Consider the following 26382-nt stretch of genomic DNA (forward strand, 5'->3'; position numbering starts at 1 on the left):
GTGTAGAAAATGAATGAACGGGGGAACGGGATCGTTCACAATAAACTCCGGGTTTATCTGTCAAAGCCTGTCGACGTCTGAACCCAGCACAGCCATGAAGGACGGCTTCATGTGTCATTAAGATGCGCGGCCAGATCTGCTGGAGGAACCGGCTTCGTGCCGAACTCCTTCCTGGAGACGAGGAGGGAAAAGGCTTCGCTCCTGGCCGACCGAGTCGGCGGCACGTCTGCGTTTGGGACAGGATTACAGAATGGGTGTTTGCGGGGACGGACACGATGGAAAGAGGGAGATTACGGCGTCTGAGAAGGAGTGGGAGGACGTCCGGTCCGTCCTCCACGCACCATCTCACATCAAACACCAGGCACATTAGATGAGGAGGTGAACCTGCTGAGATCCTGGCAGTTTGTCCCCCGGTAGCGCGCTTTATTCCCACCGCCGGCGAACCCGTAACAGGCGATTTACGTCGCCGTAGCCGCACCGAGGAGGCGCTTTCATCCAGGAGACCACCACAAGGAGGTGCAGAAGCAGGACGCTAAAAGGCGAAGCTCAAAGGCGAAGCTAAAACAAAGGGCTGCTGCTGAGGTGCCGTTTTATCGTCGGCTGGATGAACATTGCTTTGGTAAGTCTCACATTTGCAGAGTTAATGTATAAAAAAGCAAACCCCAAACAGAGAACCCTGCTGGAGATCTCCTGGACTCTGCAGGGCCCGGAGCTCAGGCCTCAGAGCCTGGACTCCAGACCGCAGCCTGGTCCGGCTCGGACCTGGAGCTCGGCCTCTTCACGCAGGCCTGAACACACCAGCTCACGACACGTCCATCCAAGGCCGCGGCTGCTTCAGGACCTCTGCAGCAGATGTCCACGCTGATTGGACGTTTGTGTGGAACAGCCCGGGAGCGAATCAGAAGGCGGGGATTGCTTACATGATGGCGTTGACCCGGCGGTCCAGGCGAGGCGAGGTGCAGCCCAGGATCTCTCCCGGTGACAGGGGCCGGCACTGGGGGACCAGGACCTCGTAGTCCTGCTTCAGGGCCGCGCTCACGGCCTGGTGCATCGGAGACAGGAGGAGGACAGAAGATCAACGGGCTTTGCGGAGGTCACTCCCAAGGGCTCAGTTTGAACTCGCCCGCGACGGGATTACTCTCTGAAAAGACGACTCCGAGGAAAGTTCATTCACACCGCTGGAAATCCCCTTGGACCGTCTGAGCTCGGCCACTGGGCTCGGTTTCCTCCGAGAGGCGGAGAGAAACTAAATCCGGCGGCCGAGATGAGATCTGACCGGGACCCGGAGGGCCGAGAACCTTCAGCCGCACAACCCGTCCCGATGATGACGGTAACGTCCTCCGGGAGGTGTAGCTCCACAGCCGAGCACGGAACTGTCTAACGCCTGGAATACAGCGGACGTGGACTTGGTTTGTGTTTATCGGGGGAAACGCGAGTTGTTATTTCATCCGGGCCAGCCGGACCGGGAGCTGCCTGCTGATACGAACTGCTTCATCAATTCATAAAATGAAAGCGAAGACGGAGAAGAAACCCCGTTGTTCCATCACACCCAGCGCTACGTGCGCAGTAACAGCGTGCACAGGCTGACCTTTAGCTAACCGCTGACAGCGGCTACGTCTCCACGGCCAGGACATCCACACCCTCAGAGTGGACAAAATAAAATCCGTCCTCCCGCACCCTCAGGACAGGAGATAACATGATGAACGAGTGAACGCTGCCACACCAGACTCCCGCAACCTGTCTGGTTGAACGGATCGATGAATCAACGCACGCAATTTCCAAACACTAAAGAAGTGCTGGGACCTGCGGTGCCATGACAGCTCCGCATCACACCGAGCTACCTTGATTTACGCTAGTCATTTACATATAAAGGGCTCAGGAAGCCTTGTTGTGGAGATCTTTGCTTCATTGTTCTCCTCTGTGCAGAGACAATAAACGTACTCTGGTCTCCTCTAATCCCATAATTAGCATGTTTTTATGCAGATTAGCTACAAATGTTTCAGGATTTCCTTGCATGTGTTACAGATGAGCTGCAAAGTTATCCTCCATTTCAAAGAGACATTCAAACCTCACGCGAAGAAGAAACTCCCGAAAAACAAGAGGGCGTCCGATCGGCCCTGTGGAGGAAACAGCGGAGCTCTCGCTCTCCTCGCCGTCCGTCTCCGCTTTGTCAAAAAGTAAACAACCAGGAGGAACGCTATCTACTGCAGGAAATTGCCTTTTTAATATTCATTCATTCATTATCTATTCCGCTGATCCTGCACTGAGGGTGAAGGGCCGCCGGAGCCCGGCTGGCACCGGCGGGAGCCGGGGTTCACCGTGGATCCGTCACAGGCCAGCAGATAGACCTGCACCACCACGGACCTTCTCGGTCGCACTTCTGCACACGGGTCCCGCTGAACCCCATGCATGTGTTTGGACCGCAGGAGGAACCCCGAGGAACCCCGAGGAACCCCACGCACACACGGGGACAACATGGAGACTCCACACAGAATGGCTCCCTGTGGAACCAGGGACCTTCTTCACTTGATGAGACAGATCTAACCACTGCACACCCATGTATACATACAGTACATCCATGTATACATACAGTATATCCATGTACACATAGATCTATGTACAGTATACATACAGTACATCCATGTATACATATACATATCTATGTTTACATAAACAGCGGTCCCTTCAGATACAAATTTAATTGGTTCCAGAAGTGGGTTTGTGTGTTGATTTTTTTTTGTATCTTCAATGAATTTTCCCCATTTCAAAAAACAGAAAACAATTTGTTAATTCCCAGTTATGATCTCTTTCACCCTCCTGAGATGTAGTCTCTCCATGTGGTCGTGTATAGATGTCGTAACAGTAAAGCTGTTGGAAGGCTTCGTAGCATTTATGGATTCCTTCTGCTTTAGGATGGTTCATATCATGGATGCATTGCCGTTACGTTCATATCGCTCACCCGTAAATCAACTTTGTGCTTCGCCATCATTTTTCTGCTTAATTTCCGTAAAAAGCATTTTCCGGGTTCACCACTTGCTTTCTTCGGGACCACGATGATTCGTAAAAACATACACAAAGATGTAAAATGATAATCGGACCAGCACAGCGTGAGCTAGCTTGGTGCGCTAATTTCAAATTTTTACTTTATCGCTCTCGTATTTGTATTTGAGGGTCGAATCGAGCTCCGTATCTTAAAAAAACGGAATATAAAGATGATTCCTATCTTAAGGGGCCGCTGTATCCATGTATGCGTATATCTATGTATGCATGGATCTACGAATATCTATAATCATGGATCTATAACGCGCAGATGAAAGCGTTGTGAAATGTTTATTGTCCTGACATGCTTCAGCATGTCCTCCATTGTCAAACATGATAGCTCACATGTTCAATCCCCCGTGTGCGGCGCGTGAGACGCCGTCTCCGTTCCCTTTTTCTACGTGAGAATGGTGAGCCCACACTTTGCGAGGCGCGAGCGTCTTGAAAGACGCGGTGACACGGAGTCGCTGCCGACGCCAGCCTTTCTTCTGGCACCTTGATGCAGGTGATTGCCTGTATTTGCGTGAGTGTTCTCTCAAGCGCTCTGCACTTGACAGCTCCTCGGGGAATTACAGAGCATCTAACAACATAGACGGCAAGTGAAGGAATGCAGATTAGAAAGACGGAAATACGAAATCTTAAATGGGGCACTGACGCAAAGAAGCGGGCTGGAGGTGAAAGTTGTCGGCGTGTCTGCGCGGGGTTCCTCCGGCTTCCTCCGGCTTCCTCCCACAGGAGCTTCGGTGGAGATCTAAACCCCGAGAGCGTCAATGGTTGGGCGTCTCTTTTTCAATGAGAGGGGGAATTTCGGGGCGCCTCTGTGCCGCGGACGAGAGGGTGACCGGATGGACGGGTTGTGATTGGTCCTGGGTGAACTGCGCCTTTCGCCCAATCAGTGCAGGATAAGCGGCTTGGATAATGAATGACTGAATGTTGGCCCGTTTTAATGATTATTAAACCCCCCCTCCGTTGCACCCGAACCCGATCGTTCCACATATTGACCGATCCAGAGTTTACCGACATCTATTCTATCTCCAGAAGTTGTCGAGGCTTCAAGTGGCCATCAAACGGCTTCTCCGTTAAGTGTCCAATTACACGCCGGCATCAGAAAATCAAAAACCGATGTCCCTTAACTCCTAGGTTACGGCAAATTAGATATATTTTCTCTTTTGCAAAACACGTTCGATTAAAGGAGAACGTGTCGGCTTCAATTCGCTATTGATTGTCCAATTTTAAGTGCGGTGAGGGAGCGTGCGGAGGCAGCTGACTGCATCTGAATGATTCCTCCTTAGCAGCATCTCCTGGGCCTTCCTGAAGGCGCGGAAGTGCCATGAAGTCGAGCCTCCACATTACGGTATCACAGCTAGCAAGAAACCCGACTGATCCAGGAGTTACGTCAATGGTTCAGCCAGGAAGCATTAATTTTAATTGGATTTGAATAAAATGGTAGGAAGTGAGAGCAAATGATAAAATGTAAAAGCTACCGTGCAAGAGTGAACGAGAATAAATTGGACAATTAAAAGCTAATTTGGAACGGTCAATAAAAACAAGGGTGAACTCTTGGCTTTTCCACCCACCCTGCTCGGCCTCAGCAAGCCCACACGCTGGAAAATGTGTGCACGACAAGCAAGAACACACACACACACACACAAACACACACACAATGCACTCAAAGTCCTTGGCGTTAGCTACAACATACATGTGTAAAAATAGCCTCTGCCTGCACCCGAAGTAGCAACCGGCTAACGTGGGTTCAGTTCTGCTAACGGTGGAGGCAGAAGAGAAGGTGTGTGTGTGGTGTGTGTGTGTGTGTGTGTGTGGTGGGGGGGTGGACTTCAATGCAACGGCTTCTGCCGGGGTTTACGTGGCGAGCAGGGAGCAGAGCGTGGCCATCAAGAGGTCATCGTAGCTTTCTAGTCCAAAATAACTCTTGCCGGATCGCTCAAACCCACACTTGAACCGGGCGCAGGCCTGTGCACGGCGGCATCGGGAAAAGAGAAATATAGGGACGGGCTCCGTACGCAGGATAACTGTTAGAGGCATGTACACGTGACGCCGCCAGCGTATCTCTGGTAGAACAGCACAGTTTGCATAAGATTGATTATTAATCGATTTAAATCAGCCATGTCTCCTACACACTTATACATTTCAAATGATTTGGCCCCATGCTGGATGTCGTCGCATCTTCGCCCGAACCTACACAGATGCATTTAAATGAGCCCTTCCTCCGGGAGGCGGTAAGCTGAGCCAAAATGGGCCTTTTCCAAAAGGAAGTGATGAAAATAAACAAATAAATGAATAAAAACCGGCGCGAGGAAAGGTCGCGTCCAACAAACGGCTCATTACCTGCAGGGCCGCCACGAACTGGATGGTGCTGACGAGGGCCAGCGACTGTCCGGGGGGGAAGTTGAACCTGACCGTGTCCAGGAAGTGCGCGTTGTCCATCTGGATGTCCACAAACACGTAAAGCATCTTGATACCCGCGGTGGAGTCTATGGGGACTGCAGAGAGCCGAGACACACCGAGAAAACAGATGAATAATTCACGGCCTCCGTCAGGTGAGCCTGCAGCGCGTATGCACTATTGATGCCGCCTCCGACAACAGCACACATGTCCGGAGACACGGCTGCACGTACACGTGCGCATTAACTCACACACACACATTCTATATTTATAGAAAATGTTACAACGGATGGTGGGTGTGTGAGTGTGTGTGTGTGTAACCAGTACAATGGCGCAAAAAAAAAAAAAAAAAAAGCTCAATTATTAAAAGAGCGCGGAAGGACACATGCGATTACTATTAATGCCATTAATTTCACAGACCATTTGCGAGGCAGACGCAGATGTTCGGAGTGAGACTCCTAACAATGTGTGGGCGAGGCCTGAGAGGAGAGGAGAGGCTGAGAACATCCATGATCTTTGCTCCCTTTTCACCTTGCACTCAGAAATCAGATGCGGAGAAAGGAAACGGGAAACGAAGGGGGGAATCTCACCACCGCGCTGGCTTGGTAACCTCCCTGCAACCAGTCCATATTTGTTCATGCATGATTTAAGGTCCATTTCAACTGTATTTCTGTCGAGTTCAACTCAACATCTGTACATTTCTCCTTGTAGACGATGTGCACAATCCACTGCATGTCATGCATGTATCCAACTGCGCCGTATGATCTCAGAACCCCAGCTGGAAATCACTGACATCATATACCACCTTCATACAGTTCACTCATCTATTCTGCCTGAACCTGCAGGGATTTTGCGCTTCAGGTTCGATGGTACACCGGACTTGAACATTTATAATGACGATGAAGTTGAAAGAGCAAATCCCACACTGACGGAGGAAAGGCCACCGGCAGAAGACAAAGAAGCAGTCAGGTAAGAAAGGTTGCGTGCGGACGCTGCAGTCAGTTAACGGGCTGCCGGAAGAAGATCAGCGGCTCCTTCAGGTCGATCCTCTCCAGGACCCCAAGAGAATGAAGACGCCGCTGAGCCTTCTGCTCAGACGTTGGAGCTCCAAGTGAGGTCTGCATCCACGCGCACGTCCAAGAACCTGAAGCTGCAGGTCAAACTTCCTCGACAACTGGTTCAATTACATCTACGGGGTCGATGTTTGGTGCCGCTTGGAGATGCAGAGGCCAAGGGGGGAGGAAGCCGCAAAGACAGCTGTGTGTGTGTGTGTGTGTGTGTGTGTGTGTTATCTCCAGGCCACATGTGGAGTCAGAGGCCCAGGGGTTCCATATATCACGAGGCTGGAAAGGGTGGGATAAATGCAGCCGCTCTGGATTGTTTGTTTGTGTGCGGCGCCGAGATGTAAAGGGCGCAGGGACGTGACATCCGTCCCCGCCGCCGTCGGACGAGGGGACGGACGGAGAACCACGGCCGCACTTCATCTGTGTACGTCAGCTGGAAGGTCGGCCCACGCAGCTGCACACGCGTGCAAAAAGACGTGCGCGCACATGAACGTCAGCCGCGCCATGGCCGCGTCAAAGCCTAACCTCTCCATGGGCTGAATTTGGACGATTTTTCCAGAAGTGACTTCACATTCTGACATTTCAAACAAAACAAGGTGCGGTAAAAGCCTCAGCTCCAGCAGGGAGGAGGGAAGGCGTTCATCCAGGAGGTCTCTGGAAGTTCTCAGACGTCCAGGTCGCGGTCAAAACCCTCGTGAGATCCACTCCAGGCATCCTCAGCTACAAACTTCACGACCCGAGAGCCTCGACGGCTTCAGGAGAACAAATCGAGTCCAGTTGCAGCAACCAGATTTGACAGGGATTCAGACCGGGCTCTTTCCCCCCTTTTCTAGCAGACACACACACACACACACACACACAGGTATTATATATGAGCACGTCTGCGTAACATTAAATTCTCAAATCTCTTTGGGGTACTTTGGGACCTTCTGAACTTTTGTAGCCAATTAAGCAGTATTTCACGCTGACCTTCTCCACGGCACGCAATATGAAGATACAAACCTCTGCGGAGTTTCGGGGCACGCCCGGCTCCGGGGCTCGGCCCGCCACTAAATCAGCAGAGCCACAATTATGTCTGCTTTCTATTTTCACTGTGGAGAAAACCTTGTTTTCTTTGTTTCCTCCAAAGCGAAGCCGCCGTGAAATCCGTCCTCCGATCCTGCGCGCCGGCGTCGTCACGACAAACGTCGGCGCCGTCGCGGACTTCTCTTGCGGGAGGATTCGTTCGAGTCCAAAAAAACAACCACGGACGTCAGAAACGGCGTCCGTACGAACTCGGGGAGGCGACAGAACGGCCAAAGTTAAAGGAAGAGCGAAAAATGCAAAAAGTACGGCGTGTCGGAGCCCGGCGACGAGGGGAGGACATGATGAAACTGAGAATCAAAAGGACAGACGGGCGGCGGCGTGAAAGGGGAGCGGGCAGCGCCGGGACGCAACGCTTTTATGAGTCACAACAGAGCTTTCATCTCCCACAGGTGTCTGCGTCCCAGCCAGCGCTGCACACCAGCGCCCCGTCATTACGTGCTGAAGGTCAGCAGCCACCTCCACGTGCACGGATTCTTCACGCGCCCGCAAAGCCCTGGAACCGTCCCTGCAACCCAAGATCCCACAGCGCTGTTTAGCGGACCTGAATAAGACACTCGTTGCGTGGGGGTTCCATGACTATCTCACACACACACACACACACACACACACAGAAGCAGGAAGCTTCTCATGATTGATATTCCGTTTGTTACGCCTGGTATTTGGGAGAGGTGAGCTCCTCTGGGCAGAGGGGCATCAAAACAATTGATTTAGCATTTTCTCCGGCGTTCAGTCTGCGATGGCTGGAGGTGGGCGGGGCGGCCGGAGAGCAGCCGAGGTTTCCAGAGGACGCCTCTAATGCATGTTCTCCATTGATCTGCCGGGTAAATGTGATGTCCGGGCTCCAAAAGGTCTGAGGCCCCGCCCACCTCGGGGCCGCCGGGGTCGCGCTAACTAGTACATTTGTGCGGATCGATAGCTTTCCCGGCCCGTGCGCGAGCCAGCGCTCGCTTCCCTTTTGCATCGGCGGGAAAACACGCACGCCCACAAGCACGTGGGCGGGCGGAGGCGACTCACCGAGACAGCTGTGGCCGTAGTGAACCATGAAGTCGGCGCCGAGGGCGCGGGCGGTGAAGTCGTCCACGCAGCAGGCGCCGTACGTCACGTCCCCCATCACGATGGTGTCGGCTTCCGTGAATCTGAGAGGTTTGCACACACACACACACACACACACACACACACACACACACACACTCTGTGAGAGGTCCCGATCACAGATGTCAGACCTCCTGATGTTTGTTACAATAGCGATCGATACTCATCGTATGTCTGGCCCCGCTGAATAAAAATCGATCCCTCCTGCGTACTGTGGGGAGCGTGTAGAAAACAGTGTGACGCAGGTCAATAAACGTCGGGGCGACACACTGCTTTCCTCCTGGCAGCCGGTGTCAGCAGCACGACGCCGGCTGCCCGTCATGCTGACCGCGGAGGGAGAGGAAGTCTACGGGCCACGCGGGAGCGGCGTTCGCGACGGCGAGGGTTCGTGCGCGGTGTGACAATCAACCGGTGCGTCGCTGGCTTTTGAACTCGGGTTCGGGGAAAAGGTGGGCGTCTCGGGAGGAGGTGTGAAGGGATGAACCGGGGAACAAGCCTTTATTGCACTTTATGGGGAAATAAAATGCTAAGTAAAGCTGTAAAGGCTAAGTGAAATGAATAAAGTAGGGGTTGCAGGGGGAAGTTGGTAAACGTCCGTATCCTGCAGATACAAGCTGCCGCCACTTGGCCAGTTTCTTCCGGGGTCTCGTCCTCCCGCCGGGTTTCAGATGCCATTTTCCCTCGTTTTCACGAACGCGTTGCGGTTCGCACTCTTCCCGAGCTCCTCGCAGCCGTGCCTTCGTTCCTTCTGTTTGTGTTTCCGTCCTCCGCCTCCTCCAATGGCTGCTCGGGAGTGGAGGGCAGAGCCGGCCAGCTGAGCCCAGGAAAACACAGACGGGAAGCACACATCCCATGAAATAAATATTGGCTTTCAAACACTCGAATCAATTACCCTGTCATGTCAAGATTTAGATTTCTATTTCTTCAGCGTGTGTGTGTGTGTGTGTGAGAACAGAGTCTATACACACAGCGCCAGCACGGATAGAATCTCGGGCCGCATCGCAATTCACCGGCTGCAGTTGCATAAACGTGCACCTAAAATAAACGCCGACCATCATCTGATATAGGAGCTGCTGCTCTGCGTACCACGCACGGCTCCGTGCAGCGTGACGGAGGATCACTGCATCCCATCAGATGGAAAACCCGGCCTTCTATCACATCGACGCAGCGCGGACCTAAAAAAAAAAAAAATCCACGGCAATAAATGCTCGGAATCTGATGAAGTGGCTCGTATGAGACGTGCGACGGCGCCCGGCCTCAGGAATTAACGGGCGGCGGGGAGGCGGCGCGTACCGAGAGGAGGAAAGTAAGGTGAGAAGACAGAGAGGAGGAACGTCACGAACCCCGTTTCTAAAACTCCTGCAGTCCGACAGGCTCGGGGTGTGACGGCGTGGAGAGACGCTCGCCGTCTCCTGGGTGCTTCTCAGCGGGGAAGCCCCGCCTCCTCCGTCTCCTCCGCCTCCCCCTCCCCGTCCAGGCCGGGTTTAGCTTTTCCAGCTCAAATGTCATTAAGATCTAATTAAGATGTCACAGAAGCTTCTGGACTCCTTAACAGCCCGTCTTAATGAGCTGTTTAGCATGCATTCTAATGCGGGAGGGAAATTAGCCGATTCGAATCTTTGTTCTAGAAAAGCGTCGCGCCGATACGAGACGATAAGCCCAAGATCAGACGGGAGGCTGAGAGAGCCAAAACACTCCGGCAACACCTTCACTCCCACGAACCAACGGAGAAATAACATGGCCGCGACCCTCCCGTCTCCATCCCATCGGGTACGTGAGCACCTCGCTGGCAGGTGTCCACCACAGCTTCTCATCCGCTGGAATAACCGGCTCGTTTCTTCCCGTCTTCTCAAGGTCTTACAACCAACTCCGATCAGGGATCTACAAGTACAATCTGAATTTCTAGGTAGTCTGAAGGGAGACGGCACAGAGATGAGCACTTCTGCCTCGCAGCCAGGAGGTCCCTGCTTGTGTGGAGGCTCCATGTTCTCCTTGTGTCTGTGCAGGGTTCCTTGGGGTTCCACTGGGTTCCTCAGGGTTCCTTGGGGTTCCTCAGGGTTCCTCCCGCAGTCCAAACACATGCAGGAGTTTCACGGAGACCCTCCACTGTCCAGACGTGTGAACGGTTGTTTGGTGACAAGACGTACAGATGATGAACGAATGAATTTGGACTTCATTATTTGTGTTTCTCCTCCAAGAGGAGGAGCGTTAACACCCCCGCTGACGGAGGACGAGCCGCGTTCGTATTCCGAAGCGACCTCATCCTTCACCGGCGCTGCGCCGGAGACCAAGCCAATCACTTATTTGTCAGCTTATAGGGGTTTTTGTCTGGCGCCTCGGCCCGACGCCGCTGATATGGATCTCCAGCGTTGGCTTAGAGGGATGGTGCTGGTGTAGGTGTGATGGGAGAGGGTGCAGAGGGTGCAGAGGGCGGTAATGGCGTAGCTGTCAGCGCCGTGATGCAATGCAAGCTCGGCGTCGCCCAGAAAGCGGCGTCACAGGTTTGACCCAAGCCCGAGGAGCGTTCTGCCGCACCAAACTAAGTCGGGACGAATAAATCTCACACAACTTTTGATTCGTCTGCTGCCTGCTGATGTGGAAGACCTGGAGGAGGAGGCGGTCGGAGCTCAAGCTGGCTCCGGAGGACCGGACCTCCAACATGGAGGCGATTCTCTCAGAGCGAGCAAGACGGAGGCGAGAGAGACCGCGATGTCTGGGTTGGAGATGCTGAGGAGAAGACAGGAGGCAGAGCTGGAGGCAGCAGAGATGGAGACGTGGAGGTTCCTCTTTGTGAGGGAGGAGGACGGAGAGGATCAGGAAGGGTCCCATCAGAGGGACGGCACACCGTAGACGTTGTGGAGATAAAGTCGGGCCGAGATGATTCGGACACCGGAGGAAAGATGGAGAAGATCCGGGTGGAAGGAGGCTGAGGTCGGAGCTGCCGGCCAGGAGGTCTGGAGGAGGTTTCTGGATGGAAGATAGATGATTGGCTGTGGAGACCCCTGAAGAGAGCAGCTGGAAGAAGAACTACAGCAGCATACGCTCATACACTCTCAAAAGGTGCACTATTACTACGGGCAGAGCATACCTGTGCACCTCCGGGGTGTGAAGACACTCCATGTTAGTGAACAGGAAGGCCTGCACGTGAAACGCAGTCAACGGACTTAAACTATTTTGTAATACTACAAAAACTGCACCAAACTTTTCTGTGATCTCCCACTTCTCTGTGTACCCATTCTGTTCCTTCCCAGAAATGAATGGTCGGCCATCGAGCCTCCGACGCTGTCAGCGGGCCGAGAAGAAGATCTACAATAACGCCGGCCATCAAATCAAAGGGCTCCCATTCGGGAAGCTGTTTTGCGGCGGCGCATCCATCCCGGAGGGACGGGAACGTCCCGGACGGCGCCGACGAGATGAGAATCGGATCTCCGGAGCGGGGAATGGGTAGCGACGTCGATGATTTGTATTTCAGCCAAATCCTCAAGTTCTACGGCGAGCGGTTTTACTTTAGGACCGTCGGAAGGAGGGCTGCATGAGACCGGCGCGAGGGCCATTCACGGGTAAAACAACTTCATCAGATACCACGGATAAAACAGCGAAGGCCGTCAATCAGTGGAATATTACAGCATTTAATAAAGCTCCTGCTGAAGAGGAGCCGCCTGCAATTTCCACTTTGAAATCACAAGCCATCTAATGCCATCGCCTCGACACAACTGCCATTTTCCGAGGCAATGAAACATTATTCATTATCGTGTAATAAGCGGAAGAAAACCTCCGACCGAACGCGAAAAATATCGGAAATAATAATGAAAATGTAAAAACGGTCAAAAATAGACCCCCTCTCAGAGCGCCGTCACCTGGTCGGGGAAACTCGCGGTCCTCCATCTACTGGGGCGCCTCGCCAGCTGTCCATCATCGCTGCTTCTTTTATGAAAATGACAGCGGTTGTAGCGCCGTTTCCGCTATTAGCATGTAGCTGTTAGCTCCACCGGTACTAGCCTCTGCCTCCCACCCCTCCGTCCATCCGTCTCGCTGGTTCTCTCCGTTCGTGGCCGCCCACATTGACCTGGGATCCGTCCTGGGTTTCCTTGCCGCTGCCTCCCTGCGCTCGCTCACGGGGGAACGCCAGATTTCTGTGGACCATCTTGAAGAGTGTGGTCCACATCTGCACCGCTTGGGAAGTGCCATCAGACACCCGGCTTATGAATGAAAATCTATATCAGGGAATTCTGACTGGACTTGAGTGTCGGCAGGTACGGCATTTTAACTAATCCACCTTTGTTTCAACCAGATTTAATTCTAATGTAGTAAGAAAACAAAGATTCCGGCGGATTAAATTAGAGTGTAAAACACTCAGGGAGAGTGGGAATGATTAAACTCCCTTCAGATATCAAATTATAGCGAGGAGCTCGTGATCGGATGTCTGCCTTGCACAAATTGATTCACTGAGCAGGCGGTTAGGAAATGACTGCGAATGGTTTCAGAGGTTTCTCCCCTCGGGGCGCGGCCACCACCGCTTAGCTTGCGTTAAGGGAGGGCGGAGTTAGCAAAGCTCACCCCTCGGCTCACTGGTGCAGCGTGAGGAATCAAACTTTAACTCCCTCGGATGCATCAGAACATTTCTGCGGCTACCGGAGGTGGGCGGCTGGACGAGTGAATGCCCGAGGCGTGGGCTACATTCCCTAGTGGACTCTCCTGTGGTGGAGTAGAAGAGCAAGCGAGCCAGGAGGCCTCAACGGCACCGCCGCCGCTCCCCGAAGACGGCTGCTGTTCAAGGTGACGTCCGCCGAACTCGTCGGTAACTCAAGCTCGAAAACCGATCGGAGAACCGGCCGGGTCTCCGCACAGAACGGACAGCAGAACATGGATGCTACCCGGGGTTCACCTAAGTGCACATGGTCACCATCAACAAACGGCGTCATCCCTTCATGAAATGTGCACGCCGAGCGCTGAATTCATTTCCCCGGATCTCCAGTACCGACCGCACATGTTAAATTTAGAAGTCATAAGCGTTCATTTTCCTCTGGGTTCGGAAATTAGCCGCACAAATGACTAAATTGGGGAATTTACTGCAAACAAAGCAGCGATCGTTCCTCCTCGGGCCGGGAGATGACCGGTGCAAGATACGAGTAGCGCTCGGACCAAAACCCCGCATCGTCGCAATTTCGCCAAACGAACCAGACTTCCCGTAGCATCTGCAGTCAGCGGGAGAGCAAATCTCATTTTGCAATTGAGCCACTTTGTTTTCCCTTCCCTCCCCTCTTCGGTGATTGGATTTGTTCGGCACCGGCTCTGCCAGCCAGGTGAGGAAAATGTCTGGAGCCTTTGTACGTCACACGGTTTGTGAAAGACTGGCCTCTTTGGGGTTCGCAGTAAACACCACAGCGCTTTGAGGCTTGTAGAAGTACTTTCCGAGGGTTCTTACGAGCCTTCGCATCCCAACGCAAGCGACGGAAATAACAGTAATAATAAGAGGCATCTCTTTCCGATGCGCGTCTTTGTGTGTTTACTTTCACAGCTAAGCAGCTCCTCCCTGGCGTGGCGAAGGTGTCTGCCGATAACCAAGGAGATAAAAAGAAGATGTATGCAAACATGCCCCCCGTATGACACACATCTGCAGAACATGCCGCCCTTGATCTGCGTTAGGTGATTTGGCTTCGCCGCTTCTCCGCGCTAACGTTTCCGGGAGCTAACCTCAAACATCACCGCCGCTTGTTTTATCACGGCGCGACGTGACGACGCGCTCCCCGGACGAGGAGCCCATGCGCCAAATATGTGCGAGCGCCGACAGATTACTCCTCCGGTCGCTCCGGTGCTGCTTATTGATATTATAATTAGGATTGTCAGAAGTTTCCAGAAGATCCATGGAGTCTCTTTGATCCGGCTGGCTGAGTCACAGCCAGTTTTGATCCTCTTTGCTCGGAGCTCACATTGAAACTGCTGTTTTAATATAATGCGTTCAACTTTTACAAACTCTAGAAAATATGAGGTAACTCTTTATGTGCAGAATACAAAAATCCCCCCCCCGGGCGGTACGGTGTCTGCATCGAGCTCCAGTCCACACCAGGCCTGGGAGCTTGAGGAGCTCCTACGGACAGCAAGGATCCTGTGCGACTGCGCTCTTCCGGACAGATCTCAGATCTGGGCTTCAGAAATTAGCTGCAGGATCTGTTGGGGTCGGAGGGTCGCTGCTCCGAGCGACCCCATCACGATCGGGACTACTTCTGTCTTTAATGCCCAACTACAGAGAGTCAAGATCAGCGTTTCTGGAGATGGACCGATTCGTTCCACCCCAGGATGTGGTCAACTGGAAGGTTCTCTGACCTCAAGTGAGCGCAGACGTTTGCCGGCCGGACGTCCTACGTGGAAGACATCGCCGATCGTTCCCTCGGAGCCCCCCGGTGCTTCTCGCCAAACCACGGGTTTGTGTGCCAGCTGATCTTGAGATCTTCTACGACGTCCGCCACACCCTTTAGTCCCGACTACTTCCCCGGGCTGCGATGGAGGGGCAGGTGTTTAACGATCCTTTGGACGACAGCGAACGTCCAGCGGAATAATGACAAGGAGCACGATATGGCCATCCATCTTCCCCCGCTAATCTGAGATCGCGTCGTCGGCCGAGGACCTCCGTCCCTTTGCTCGGCCCAGCTGTCCCGGGGAAATCCCGAGGCGTCCCCGGACCTCGCGGGGAGGCGTCCCGACCGGATGCCCGAGCCTCCTCATCACCAGCAGCTCTACCCGGAGGTCTTCCCCCTATCTGCCAGGGAGAGCCCAGACATCCCGAGGAGGAAACTCCCTCCGGCCGCCTGGAGCCGTGATCTCCTTTTCCGTCACAGCTTCGTGATCTTAGACCACAATCTCATACGACGAACATCAAACTCCCCCAAAGCGGACGAGCGTCCAGCAGTGCGGGACCGCCTCTTCTCCTGACGGACCGCGGAAGGCACTCGCCGTCGTCAACGCCGGCTCCGGCAGCTGCAGGACCGAGTCTCGCCAAATCGGGCCGCCGCTGACACTTCAACATGCGGCGTCGGACGTCGGCGTCGGGTCTCCCAGGAACACGGAGATGCGAGCGGATTAGCGAGGTGGGAGCAGACGGCGTCGATGAACGTACGAGCTGCATTTGCATAGCGACTCCAAACATGCGCTGACAGACTAACCGGGGCCCTCCTTCACACGCGTCCTTTCTTTGTACACAAATTATTACTGAACTACTTCCCCACGTCTCGCCAAGGCTCATCTTTTATTCTATCGCGTTTCACCGGAGAGGCCGCGACCGTCGGTGTCGTGTCTGAGAGCGGGCAGAACACATCGTTCCAGACGGGAGGGATTCTCCCCAGACGACGGGGGCAGACGGCGGATCAACGGCCGCCATTTCCACCGCAAATTCATTTAGTTTTGCTCCGTGGGGGCCGGAGGGGGGACGGGAACAAGGACCGGACTGGCGGGTGTCTTCTACACGACGGAGAGGAGGGTCGGCGGCGGAGGAAGGGGAGCGACGGAGGCGGAAGACGACCATAAAAAAAGGGCCGACAACGTGAGACGGATGAGCGGTTTGCCGCGAGTCGGTAATATTAGCAAATCTGAGATCTATAATCAGCTTTCTGCGCACACGACATGGAAAATATCCGGTAAAAGCAGCCCCTTTCCAAAAATACATTAGGAGAGAGAGGCGCTGGGCAGGAGGATTAAATGATCCTACTTGGTTTCGTGTCGTCTAGATCTTCCAGTCTTTTAATCTGCGGGCCCATTTCACGATTATATTGTCATGTTGACTCTGGCGCTGCGAGCCTCCCCCGTCTGACAAAGTTAATATTTGGAGACGGACCCGTGTGACGACAGACCGACCGCAGCCAGCGATTATCATCCAGGAATGACAACATAAGCGGAGATGTGAGGCAGCGCGTAAGGGATGATGTTCAGACATACGTTCCCAGTAATACCGTTAGATAATCCCTTAACTCCCAGAAAAACAAGATCATTACTGCTATTTTGAGGGTGTATCTCATCTATTTGTCATGGCATTTACTCAAAATGCCTGAGCCACGGGTCATTATGTTTCAGCTTACCGCTTTATCAACATGCAGACTCAGATTGCGAGGCCGGGCGGTCGCTTTGAAAGAGGCACAATCCAATTTAGCGCGCAAAACAAAGCGGCGCCGACGTTCTTACAGGTGAGTACGACGACTCGGCGGATGCCCCTCGAAGGGGGGTTCAGCCCGGGGGTCGGACCCTGACCGGGGCGTGACCTCTGCGGGTGCCAATAAAATAAAAATAAAAGGGTTCAGAGCTGCCAAGGAGGCGAGGGTGTGAGAAACCCTTTCCAAGCGACGTCCCTGGACGATCTTCACGCCGGGCTCACACATTAACTCCTCTGATGAGGGTGTTTCTTCGAAGCACCTTCATGTCGTACATGATTCATACGCCGCTAAATTCTGATGACTGAATAAAGTTGTCAATTGCTAGTTACCACTAATTAAACTGCCTGTAATTAAAAGTTATGAGGTGGATGATAGATGTTCGGCGGATCACTTTCACGGCTGTGAACACGCAGATAATTACTGCCAACAAATGACGGTCATCTTTCCCGTTGAACCCGAATGAATCGATGAATCACTCAAAGCGATTGTCAAATATTATTTGTGCAGACATTCCTGGGGACGAGGAGATAAATCCCAACGTATTTGTAGACCTGATTTATCTGGCCGGCGAGGGCGCAACAAATCAGGTTGGACTTCACATATTTCCAGGAAGAACGCGGTTCCGTCCATTTTCCCGACCGGGCTGTCCACCGCCACCACGGAGAACGATGACCTCGCACCGCGGCAGACAAGGATGGCATGATGCGTTGGCGGTCAATCAGAATTAAACACTGCGTCATAGAAAAAGAGGCTGGAGCAGAAGGTTCGAGATGTCACTGAAGAAGCTCCTCGGGTGTAAAAAGCAAGATTAATGATGTTCTAATCCCATGAATTATCTCATGCAGAAAGACATATCAGTGAGGAGACAAGCCGCCGTCTGAATGTCTGAGGAAGGTCAGCCGTCGAGGACGGCGTCTCCTTGGATCCACACATTCACTCCATATGTGCAAAGAAACCGGGCCTTGACAGAAAACTGACAAACTTTGCTAAATAACGTTCCAGAGAGCAGGTGGAGGAACATCTGGAGAGATCCAGCCAGACAGAACTGGTGCATGTGAATGACGGGAACGCGAGAGGAGACGATCGGGCTGATCGGAGGGACGGCACAGGCTGGATGAAGACAGAGGACGGGTGGAGAAGACCTGGGTAGATGGATGCTGAGCTTGGAGGAGGTCTAGAGGAAGACCAGAGAGGAGAAGACGACTCTGTTCCCAAACAGAGCCTCCAACGCCCAGATTATGGAGGAGGACTTTGCCGGCTTCCCTCATCGCTGACCGGCAGAGCTTCGGGTCCTCAAACTAGTCCGGGAAAACAACGTCTTCCACGGAAAAGCACCGACGGACGGCGGGCGTTCCGTCCCTTCGTCGTCGGGCGGATTCGGCTCGAAGCGTTCAGTAACGTGGTCACACCCGGCAAACAAGGAAACATCAAGGCGCGTCGTCTCCGCATCTCTGACCGAATAGCATGAAACTGCCTTTCCAGCAACATCCGTCGCGGCTTGAACTCTGAAAAACAGCAAATTACAGGAGCCTTTCTGGAAGCGGCTGATGAGGTCACATCCATCTAATCCCTCACTCATTCACCCCTGAGGCTTCCCTCCATCATCCGTCACTTTGCTCCCCGAAGTCATTTCGCAGTCGTTCTCCTCTCTCTTCATTTTCTCGGGGCTTCTTGACTTCCTCCCTCTGTTCTTGTGCTCCTTGTCACAATTCCTCCGAGCCGCCGTCTGTCATTTCATCTCGTCGAATCTTCGGGAACGCCCACTCATTAGGATTTCTCAAGGTGCTTGACGGGCCCTGCTTCTGTGATTGAGTTGCCCTTTATTCATCCTCTACCGGCCTCCCCGCCTTTCCCCGAGAGGTTGCGTGACACGCTTAAGTAAAGACTCGTAAATCGCTCCCGGAAACCTATTAATGTGGTTTAATGTGACAACTGCGACTTAACCGTCCAGGTAGCGGGAGTGGAACCGGGTGTTGGCCTTCACCGGAGCACCAAATTCTTCTCAACCGGCGGGGATTTCGAGCGCATCGGCGCCGCTCTCGATGATCCCGTTGAATGGGGGGAAAAATAACAGCACGCACGAATTACATCTAATTCCAGTTTGCAGAGCGTGCCGGCCCACGTCATTCTTTCAGCTGCGCCACCAATCTTAGCGGAATTACTGTGAAAGGACATTTTTAAACGGCGAATGCAGGCATTTGTTTCGAGCTGCGCAGCTCTTTGCGGGTGCCTTCATGTGGACGCCAGCCTCGGACCGAGACGTCCGAACAGGAGTGATTATGGCGCCGGAGACGGAGCAGAAGGGAAGGCAGGAACTGTGACCTTCCGATTTTAGCGCTTCAGCTCATTTCGTCTCCTCACTGCGAGGACGGGGACGGACGTCCGATATGCTTCGAAATTGCTCATTCAAAATTGACAGCACTTGTCTTTTCGCTGGTCAGATGAACGACTGCCTTTTCCTGAGTGCCGTTCACGATCCCAACTATCCATTTGGCGGTCGAGGGCCAAACATTGAATGTAGACCAACCTTCTGAAGCACTTCTTCTCTCCCAAGTTAAGCCAGGGGCCGTGTTACACTGTACCGTACACAAGACTTTGGATTTTCTCCCTGACCGCCGCCACCATGAACACTTTCCTTCAGTGACTTGCCCTTTGGGATGCCAAAAACAAGTTGTCTACAATCTCAATATAAAGCTTTTGTTTTGAGATGAGTATCAGCAGCCATCGATCACCAGGAATCTGGTCCCGGCGGTCGCCTCCCACCATCGGGTCTCCGCCATGATGACATTTTGCTTTACTGCTCTACGACTCCTTTACTGCAATGAAGACGTGTGGTCTTGCTCCCTTTGGGTTTGTCTTTGGTACATGGAGAGGCATACGTGTTCCTCCGGACGGCGGTCCTGAAGGGACTCCTCAGTTTCCTTAACTGTTGATTTGTGAGTTTTTCTGACTCGACCGGTCGCGGAGAGCCGGTTCCACTGACAGCCTTCGGTGTCCATGAAGCCACGGCCCCGCCCATGTTTGACTAATGACGAGGGACGCCTTGGATGATGAGCTACTATTTTCTTCACAACGCTTCTTTTGCCAACATCTTGATCAGTAGTTGCTTAAAACCTTCTCTGGCCACAATCTTTGTTGAAAAGCAACACAAACTGCAAGTGTGAGGGCAGATGTCTTGTTGTTTTTTCTCCTCAAACTTCAAATGCCCAAAAAAGGGCCTCTTTTGAGACTTTCTTGACGGAATCGGCTCGACAAGGACAACCGCGGACCCCAAGGCCGATGAAGCACAGCTTCCTTCCATTTTTTCAGCGGCAGCATTTCAGCCGAGTATTTCTCAAAGCGGACGCGAGGGCTTGGCCAGCGGGTTAACCCACAACAACGAGGGCAGGTACTTCAGGGGAACACAATCATTTTAGGCTTTTAAATTCGTCCAATGAAACGGGATCTTCTCCTTGTTTAGCAGGATAATGCCTCTGTTACATTTCTGAAAAATCTTTGACCTGCGGCTGTTTGACGGATTGAAAAGGTTGCTGAAATGTACATTCTGCTAAATACCAGCCAGAGGACATGACAATTCATCAAAATTCCTCGTGCGGCATTTTGTGACAAATCCCTAAAATGTCATTCTGTTCTTGCTGAACTCTTCTTGTCGTGGCACCTGGACCCCAGGGGATCTGCGCATCTACGTTTTTGACAATGTGAGCCGCCATTGAGTTGGAAATAGATGGTCCGTAGACAGAGGTCCAGCAGGGTGCAGATGTGGACCATGGTGAGTTTGGTTCTGATGACCAAGGCGTCGTCCTTCATGAGGCCTTCGCTCACTGCGGTGACGGCATCTGATGTGGGGATGCATGTGAACAGTGAGGTTACATCGCACGGTTTCATCCGGGTCCGGTCTGATCTGTTTGACATCGCGAGCAAAGTCCTGTGAACTCTGGAGACGGTGCGTGACGCTGCCAACCGAAGGTGCCAAGATCTTCACCACGTTTGCCGACGTCACAGGTGACGGAGGTGATGCTGCTGATGTTTGGGTCCGAGAGGGGCTCCTTCCTTGTGAATATCTGCGGAGGGTCTCGGCCATCCGGGTCGCGGTGAATTCTTGTCAAAATCTGCTTGCTGTGACAAACGGACTTGAAATTCTTCACTCGAAGATGCTTCATCCCTCATCCCAGAGGCTTCTTCAGTTCTACTGGCCTGTGAGTCTCTGAATTTACCTGCCGGGGTTGTGGGCAGGCCCAGGTCATGACGGCTTGGTTTGTTATCCAAGTGGGAGAGTCGATTGGCAGAGGCTGGGTGGAAGGGGGTTGTCATGCTCATGGAAGGTGTTGTCAGGCAGGAACAGAGGGACAACTTCTGGGCAGGTACCTGGATTAGACTGGAAAGGCGAAGCCAAACTTCTCAGAATGTGAAGCAAAGGAGTGAAACCTGTCGGATCTCATGGACTGAGGCTCGTGCGGAAGTTACCGGGGCCCGGTTCTGGATCTTTCCGGGTTGTTTGGAGGGTGCAGATGGTCCCGGTCCGGGTGCTCTTACGCGTCTCGGCGTTGATCCAGCTGCTGCCTTGTCTATGGGTGAAGGTTAATGCTCCTCCTCTGTTCAGAGATGGTTTTTCCGTTTGACAGGGACGACTTCTCTGACTCCGCTCTCGAACCATCTGTCTTCTCTGACCAGAATGCCCACATCACTGTCTTCAAAGGACTGGCCCTCCTCTTCCAGGTGGAGGTGGACCACCGAACCTGTCCTGAAGCTGTGGTTCTCCTGCGATGGGCCATCCGTCTGTGCAGAGGTCGTCATCGCAGGTGACGGCAGACATCTCCATCTTCTGCCCGGGTGTTTGGTCCTTGGGGTGCTTCGGGGTCTTTGTCTCAGGGTGTTGTTGGGTTTGAAATGCACAGGGCGTTTGTTGAAAACATCGGCAACATAGGGCGTGATTATCTTCTTCCTGTGGTTGTTGTCTTCCTCCACTTCTATGCTCTTGCGTCAGGTGGCTTCTGATTTGGCAGAGGCCCGTTTCGGGTATCTTTCCTAATATGTTGACTTCGGTCTTGCCGCCCTTAGCGGTTGATGGGATGCTCTTGGCCAGGCGGCGCAGAGTTCAGGGTACGGACCGACCAGATGTTCTGGAATAAATATTCAAATGGATATAATTCAAACGTCTTATTGCGCGGCTGCCGGTGACTCACGTGTCCACATGTGACGGGATTCCGCGGCTGCCTGTAGGAACGTCCAGTGGAGATCAGGGCTTTTATTCCAGATTTCAGGGATTCTTGGCTATGATTTTTCTGGTCAATCACAGCAGTCCTAGACGCCAGAAATCCTTGCTGTGGGGCAAAACAATGTTTCCGGGCGTGTGTGCTCCAAAGAACGTGGTTCAACAGCAGGAGAGGCTTTTTAATCAGACCTTTCTGCTGCCCGTTGACATCCATAACATCCATGACGGTCAGCGTTTATGACGATGCACCTTAAAACCGACACCGTTCTCCACTTGGTTGAACATCTTTTTTTTTTTTCTTTACTGAGGCCAAAACACCCTGGTAATGATCTGGTGACTTCACACCCTTTATCGGCTCGGTTTGAGTCGTGGAATAATGAGGGTACTGGCCACGATTGGCCATGAAATTGCTTGTCCATAAAAAATAAAATTAGTTTTGAGCTTCTCCAAAGGAAAGACTTCCCATCAAACCGATTTCTGGACAGTTGGTGTGATATTTAACATATTCCTCGCTGAATCACGGAAAGCGTGATTCCCCTCTCGGCCCGGCGGTGGCGCAGCAGAGGAAGCGCCGCTTCGTCCTTCTCGGGCCGTCCCGTCTGCCGGGATGACGCATTTGACTTGCGAGTGACGCGAGCAAAGCTCGGGCCCGTGGGTTCCTGAGGGCTCCATCAGACGTTCCTCTGACACCGTGTGAGACGGAGGTGTGGCTCAGTCACTTTACACTCTTCTCCTGCTAGACGCCACAATCTGTCACCCGGGGAGGCAAAGGCCATTCGGAGCTCCTCTGAGGTTTTACGACAAAAGCCCGACAGATGGAGGGTTTTTCAGGGAATACTCGACGGTTCGGAAAACACCCTTTTCTGAGGGGGACACCTTTCAGAGGAGCTCCTTCAGAAAAGACAATCTCTAGAAACGTGTCTTGGTTGAAGTGACTGCTTGGGCAAATGTTGGGGAGGACGGTGCGGTGCTTTGGAGCCACAGCGAGAAGCTCCCTGGTTGGATGTGTGGCGTCTCCATGTTCTCCACGTGTCCACGTGGGGTTCCTACCACGGTCCACGAGACCCTACATTGTCCAGGCGTGCTGTACCGTGGCGGACCCGAGGGTCGGTGCCTCTCCAGGACGGTGAGCCGGGGGCCTGGATTCCACCCCGGGTGTTTCCTGTACAAGGTGCTCCTTTGTGAGTTTTGGTTCGCTGGCCTGTGGTTTGAACTTGCCCGTCTACGTCTCAGTGGCCTTGTGACCGACGGACGTCCGGTCCAGGATGAACCCTGACCCCCTTCAGCGTGGAGATCAGGATGTTCCCACGGAGAGAAGAAGCCGGTTCCCATGCTCTCGCTTTAAATACTTGAAACTATGACTCCGATTGGCCTGCAACAAGAACAGGCCCAACAATATCAGAGTAGGAAAAGAGAGACGAGTCCAACTCTTGCAAGGTTGTTCGACCACGTCTTCTTGCCACAGATTTCCGCAGACGGTCGAGGCCCTTCCACCCCGGAGACGGAGAGGGGAAGCGCATCCGGAACAGAAATGCTAAATTTGATACAGAGATTCAGCGAGTGCGTCGGTTGTGCCTCCTCCTCTCCAATCTACCTTCCCGCTCCACATCTTCTCGCCATCAGGGTGGAGGGCGGCGGATGAAACGGCGAGGGAAGCACCTGACAGCCTGTCACGGGCCTCTTCTGGGTTCCAGGGCGGTCGCCGGCGCCGAGCTATTTTTCGCCTTCTATACGAGCTTCGGGTGGGCTTCGGGTGGGCGCGTCGCATCGCGGGAGAGCTAATTAGACGGCGCCCGGCGAGGGGCGAGCCCCGGCGCCAGGGGCCCGAGCACAAGAAGAGCAGGCGCTGTTCATGGATGCTCCGGAGCGCTGACACTCCAAGTCAAACAGGCTTCCGCTGCGCTCCTGCAGCTCCGGCTCCCCGTGGGTGCCGTGGCGACGTGAGGAGGAGGAGGCGATGGAGGCGATGGAGGCTCCTTCCTAATGGTGGGGTTGACATTTACCCCGGCGGGTGTGGGCGGCGCTACGCAGCTTGCCGCGCGGAATATGGAGGAATCCGATATGATGGTTGGAGATGATTGACGCCCGTGGGCTGCGTGCGCGCTTTGTACCACTCATTTACTAACAAGCGGCATCTGATGTGAGAGCAGATTGAGGCTCCTACAGAATGTCGACGGTTACCATGAAGGCTCCATGACGAGGAGACGGAGCGCTGGCACAGGACGTCAGTGCGAACACTTAATCACATGTGTGATTCATGGCAGCGAACACCTCCTCCTCCAGACGGCTCCGCCGGACGGAGCGATGACCTTATTTTTACCGCCTCGGTGCCGATCGCTCCGGTCCTCATCGGGCGCCAAGAGGTTCCGGCGTGGACGATCTTGGACGCAAACAACTTCTAGCTGCGCGTTCGACGCCTTGAAGGCGCTGGGTTTTGCTTCGGGGGCTTCTTTGCTGCCACGCCGCCTTTGAACCGCACAGCATGCAGCACCTCTTTATTTACTTATTACTCCGTCGTCATCGACTATTCACAGAGCACTTCTCGGCGACACTTTTCAGAGGGCGGGAAAATAAGCCGGCAGCGCGTGAACGCCAACAAACGAATCCCAGTCGCGAGCAAAACCCAGCCCGAAGTAGGGAAAGCGGGAGAGGAGGCGAAACCCCTTTTAAACAAATTAAAGATGAGTGAGAATTAAAAGCGGGAGGGGTTCACCGAGCCGGACCGCATGATTTCCTGGGGCAAAGATTCAAGTCCCTGGCCTGGCAGGCCGGCTGCAGGAGCTCAGAGATTTAAATGGCCGGCGGCATGTGAAAGGCGCTCGGCGTAATCGGGAAAATCTTCCAATGGGTCGCGGTAGGAGGGTTGGTGAGGACGCCAAATAACGGAGCGGGATGAAACCTTCCTTGCCTCCCAACCGGCCTGCCTCATTCTGCAGCCAGATTTAGTCCTTTTTCTTGAGGACTTCCATCCAGCTGCTCGGACGAGCTTGTTGACGTTTGTCCGACCGGGCGCGGAGGTGGCGGAATCCTCGGCTAACGTCAACGTCGCGCTTCGAGCAGGAAGTGCTTCGGCCTTCCAGCGGAGGGTGAAAACTACCGCCCGTCTCGGCTTGCTCGGACTCAGACGTCCCGTCCGGAGGAAGATGGAGATGACGGAGATGGTTCTGCCACCAGAGCGTTGAAGCGCTGACTGCGCGTCACTGTGCCGACGCGACTTTTCCGGACGAATGCGTTCGTTCTGACGGCTTAGAACAAATAACACTGCGGCAATCAGACACGGGATCTTCAGCGCGTCGGAAAACACTCGGCCGATTCATCCGCTGAAGGAGCATCCGGTTGTTGCCGTGGATTTCAGCACCCGGCAGGCTCCGGTCAGGGTCGCCCGAGCGAGCTGGAGAATGGCGGGGCTCTTACGCTTGTTTCGAGTGTGAGGACGGAAACGAGGCTTTTAAGACCGACTGCGTTTTGATGTCACATCAAATGCCCCGAAAAATCCAAACACTTGTTCCACCAAGAGGATAATCGCGCAAACAGAAAAATACACGTCCGCATATTAAAAAGAAAACCGTCACACGTGTCGCCCGATCCCGTGAGACAGGAGAAATAAAAAGGAAAAACGGCGGGAGGAGTGATTCATTTTCCACTCTTGCTTTTGTGTTTCACAGACAGGAGCCCTTTGGCCTCGTGAGCCCGGCAAATCTGCCTCTTTCTGATGTTTGGTCGTTGAACAAGACCTCAGATTAGGTCACAGGCCAGCATCTCCAGCGGACGCCAAAGGTTTGCGTGCCAGGAAACGCCGAGCATTAAATGCCAGCGTTGTCCTCAGGATTAGGACGTGGCGGCGACCACACCGCCGCCGCCCCCCTGCCGCTCCCCGCCGCCCCGCCCAAACGCATCCCTCCGCTGGCACAAGAGCCAGGGCAGTAAAGACCGAATTGCGTTCATAAAAGTATCTTTCCCGAGTAGAATGAGACAGCTGGCCCGCCTTCAGCGGCCATAAAACTCACGGTACGGCGGCGGCACATGGATCATCGCCCGTCTGCACAACTTATCCGTTTTCCGCCGCGTTCAAGTTCCCTGGGGGGCGGAGACGCTCGCAAACTTTGGTCTTCTCGCCGGGGGGAAGCGGTTTCCATGCAGGCGACAAAAACAAGGATGGGGAAAAACCTCCGGCGGCGGCCGGAGACGGCGGAGGCGATCACGTTGAACACACACGCGGGTATTTGAGCCGCGGCGTTACGACGGCGGCGCGGCCGTCATTCAGACGGGCCGGTCCTCATTAAGACTTAGCGGTCCATCCCACCGAAGCTCATTACTCCGCGGGCGGCTTAGGCCTTTCATCTCC

The 26382-nt window shown here is 53.6% G+C and overlaps 1 protein-coding gene across 1 annotated transcript in view; it reads right to left on the bottom strand.

Annotated features, from left to right (window-relative positions):
- The window catches only part of dph1 (diphthamide biosynthesis 1), a 56154-nt gene that overhangs the window by 18786 nt on the left and 10986 nt on the right, over positions 1-26382 (bottom strand). The window contains exons 4-6 of the mRNA XM_086164380.1: positions 8607-8728; positions 5386-5540; positions 921-1042 (exon numbers count right to left, since the gene is read on the bottom strand). Of these exons, the coding sequence (XP_086020506.1) occupies positions 921-1042; positions 5386-5540; positions 8607-8728 (399 nt within the window). The remainder of the gene's footprint in view (positions 1-920; positions 1043-5385; positions 5541-8606; positions 8729-26382) is intronic.

Source organism: Fistularia commersonii, chromosome 18 (assembly GCF_037954325.1).
Source record: "Fistularia commersonii isolate RoL2024-O1a breed Wild chromosome 18, RoL_Fcom_v1.0, whole genome shotgun sequence".
NCBI classification, from domain to species: domain Eukaryota; kingdom Metazoa; phylum Chordata; class Actinopteri; order Syngnathiformes; family Fistulariidae; genus Fistularia; species Fistularia commersonii.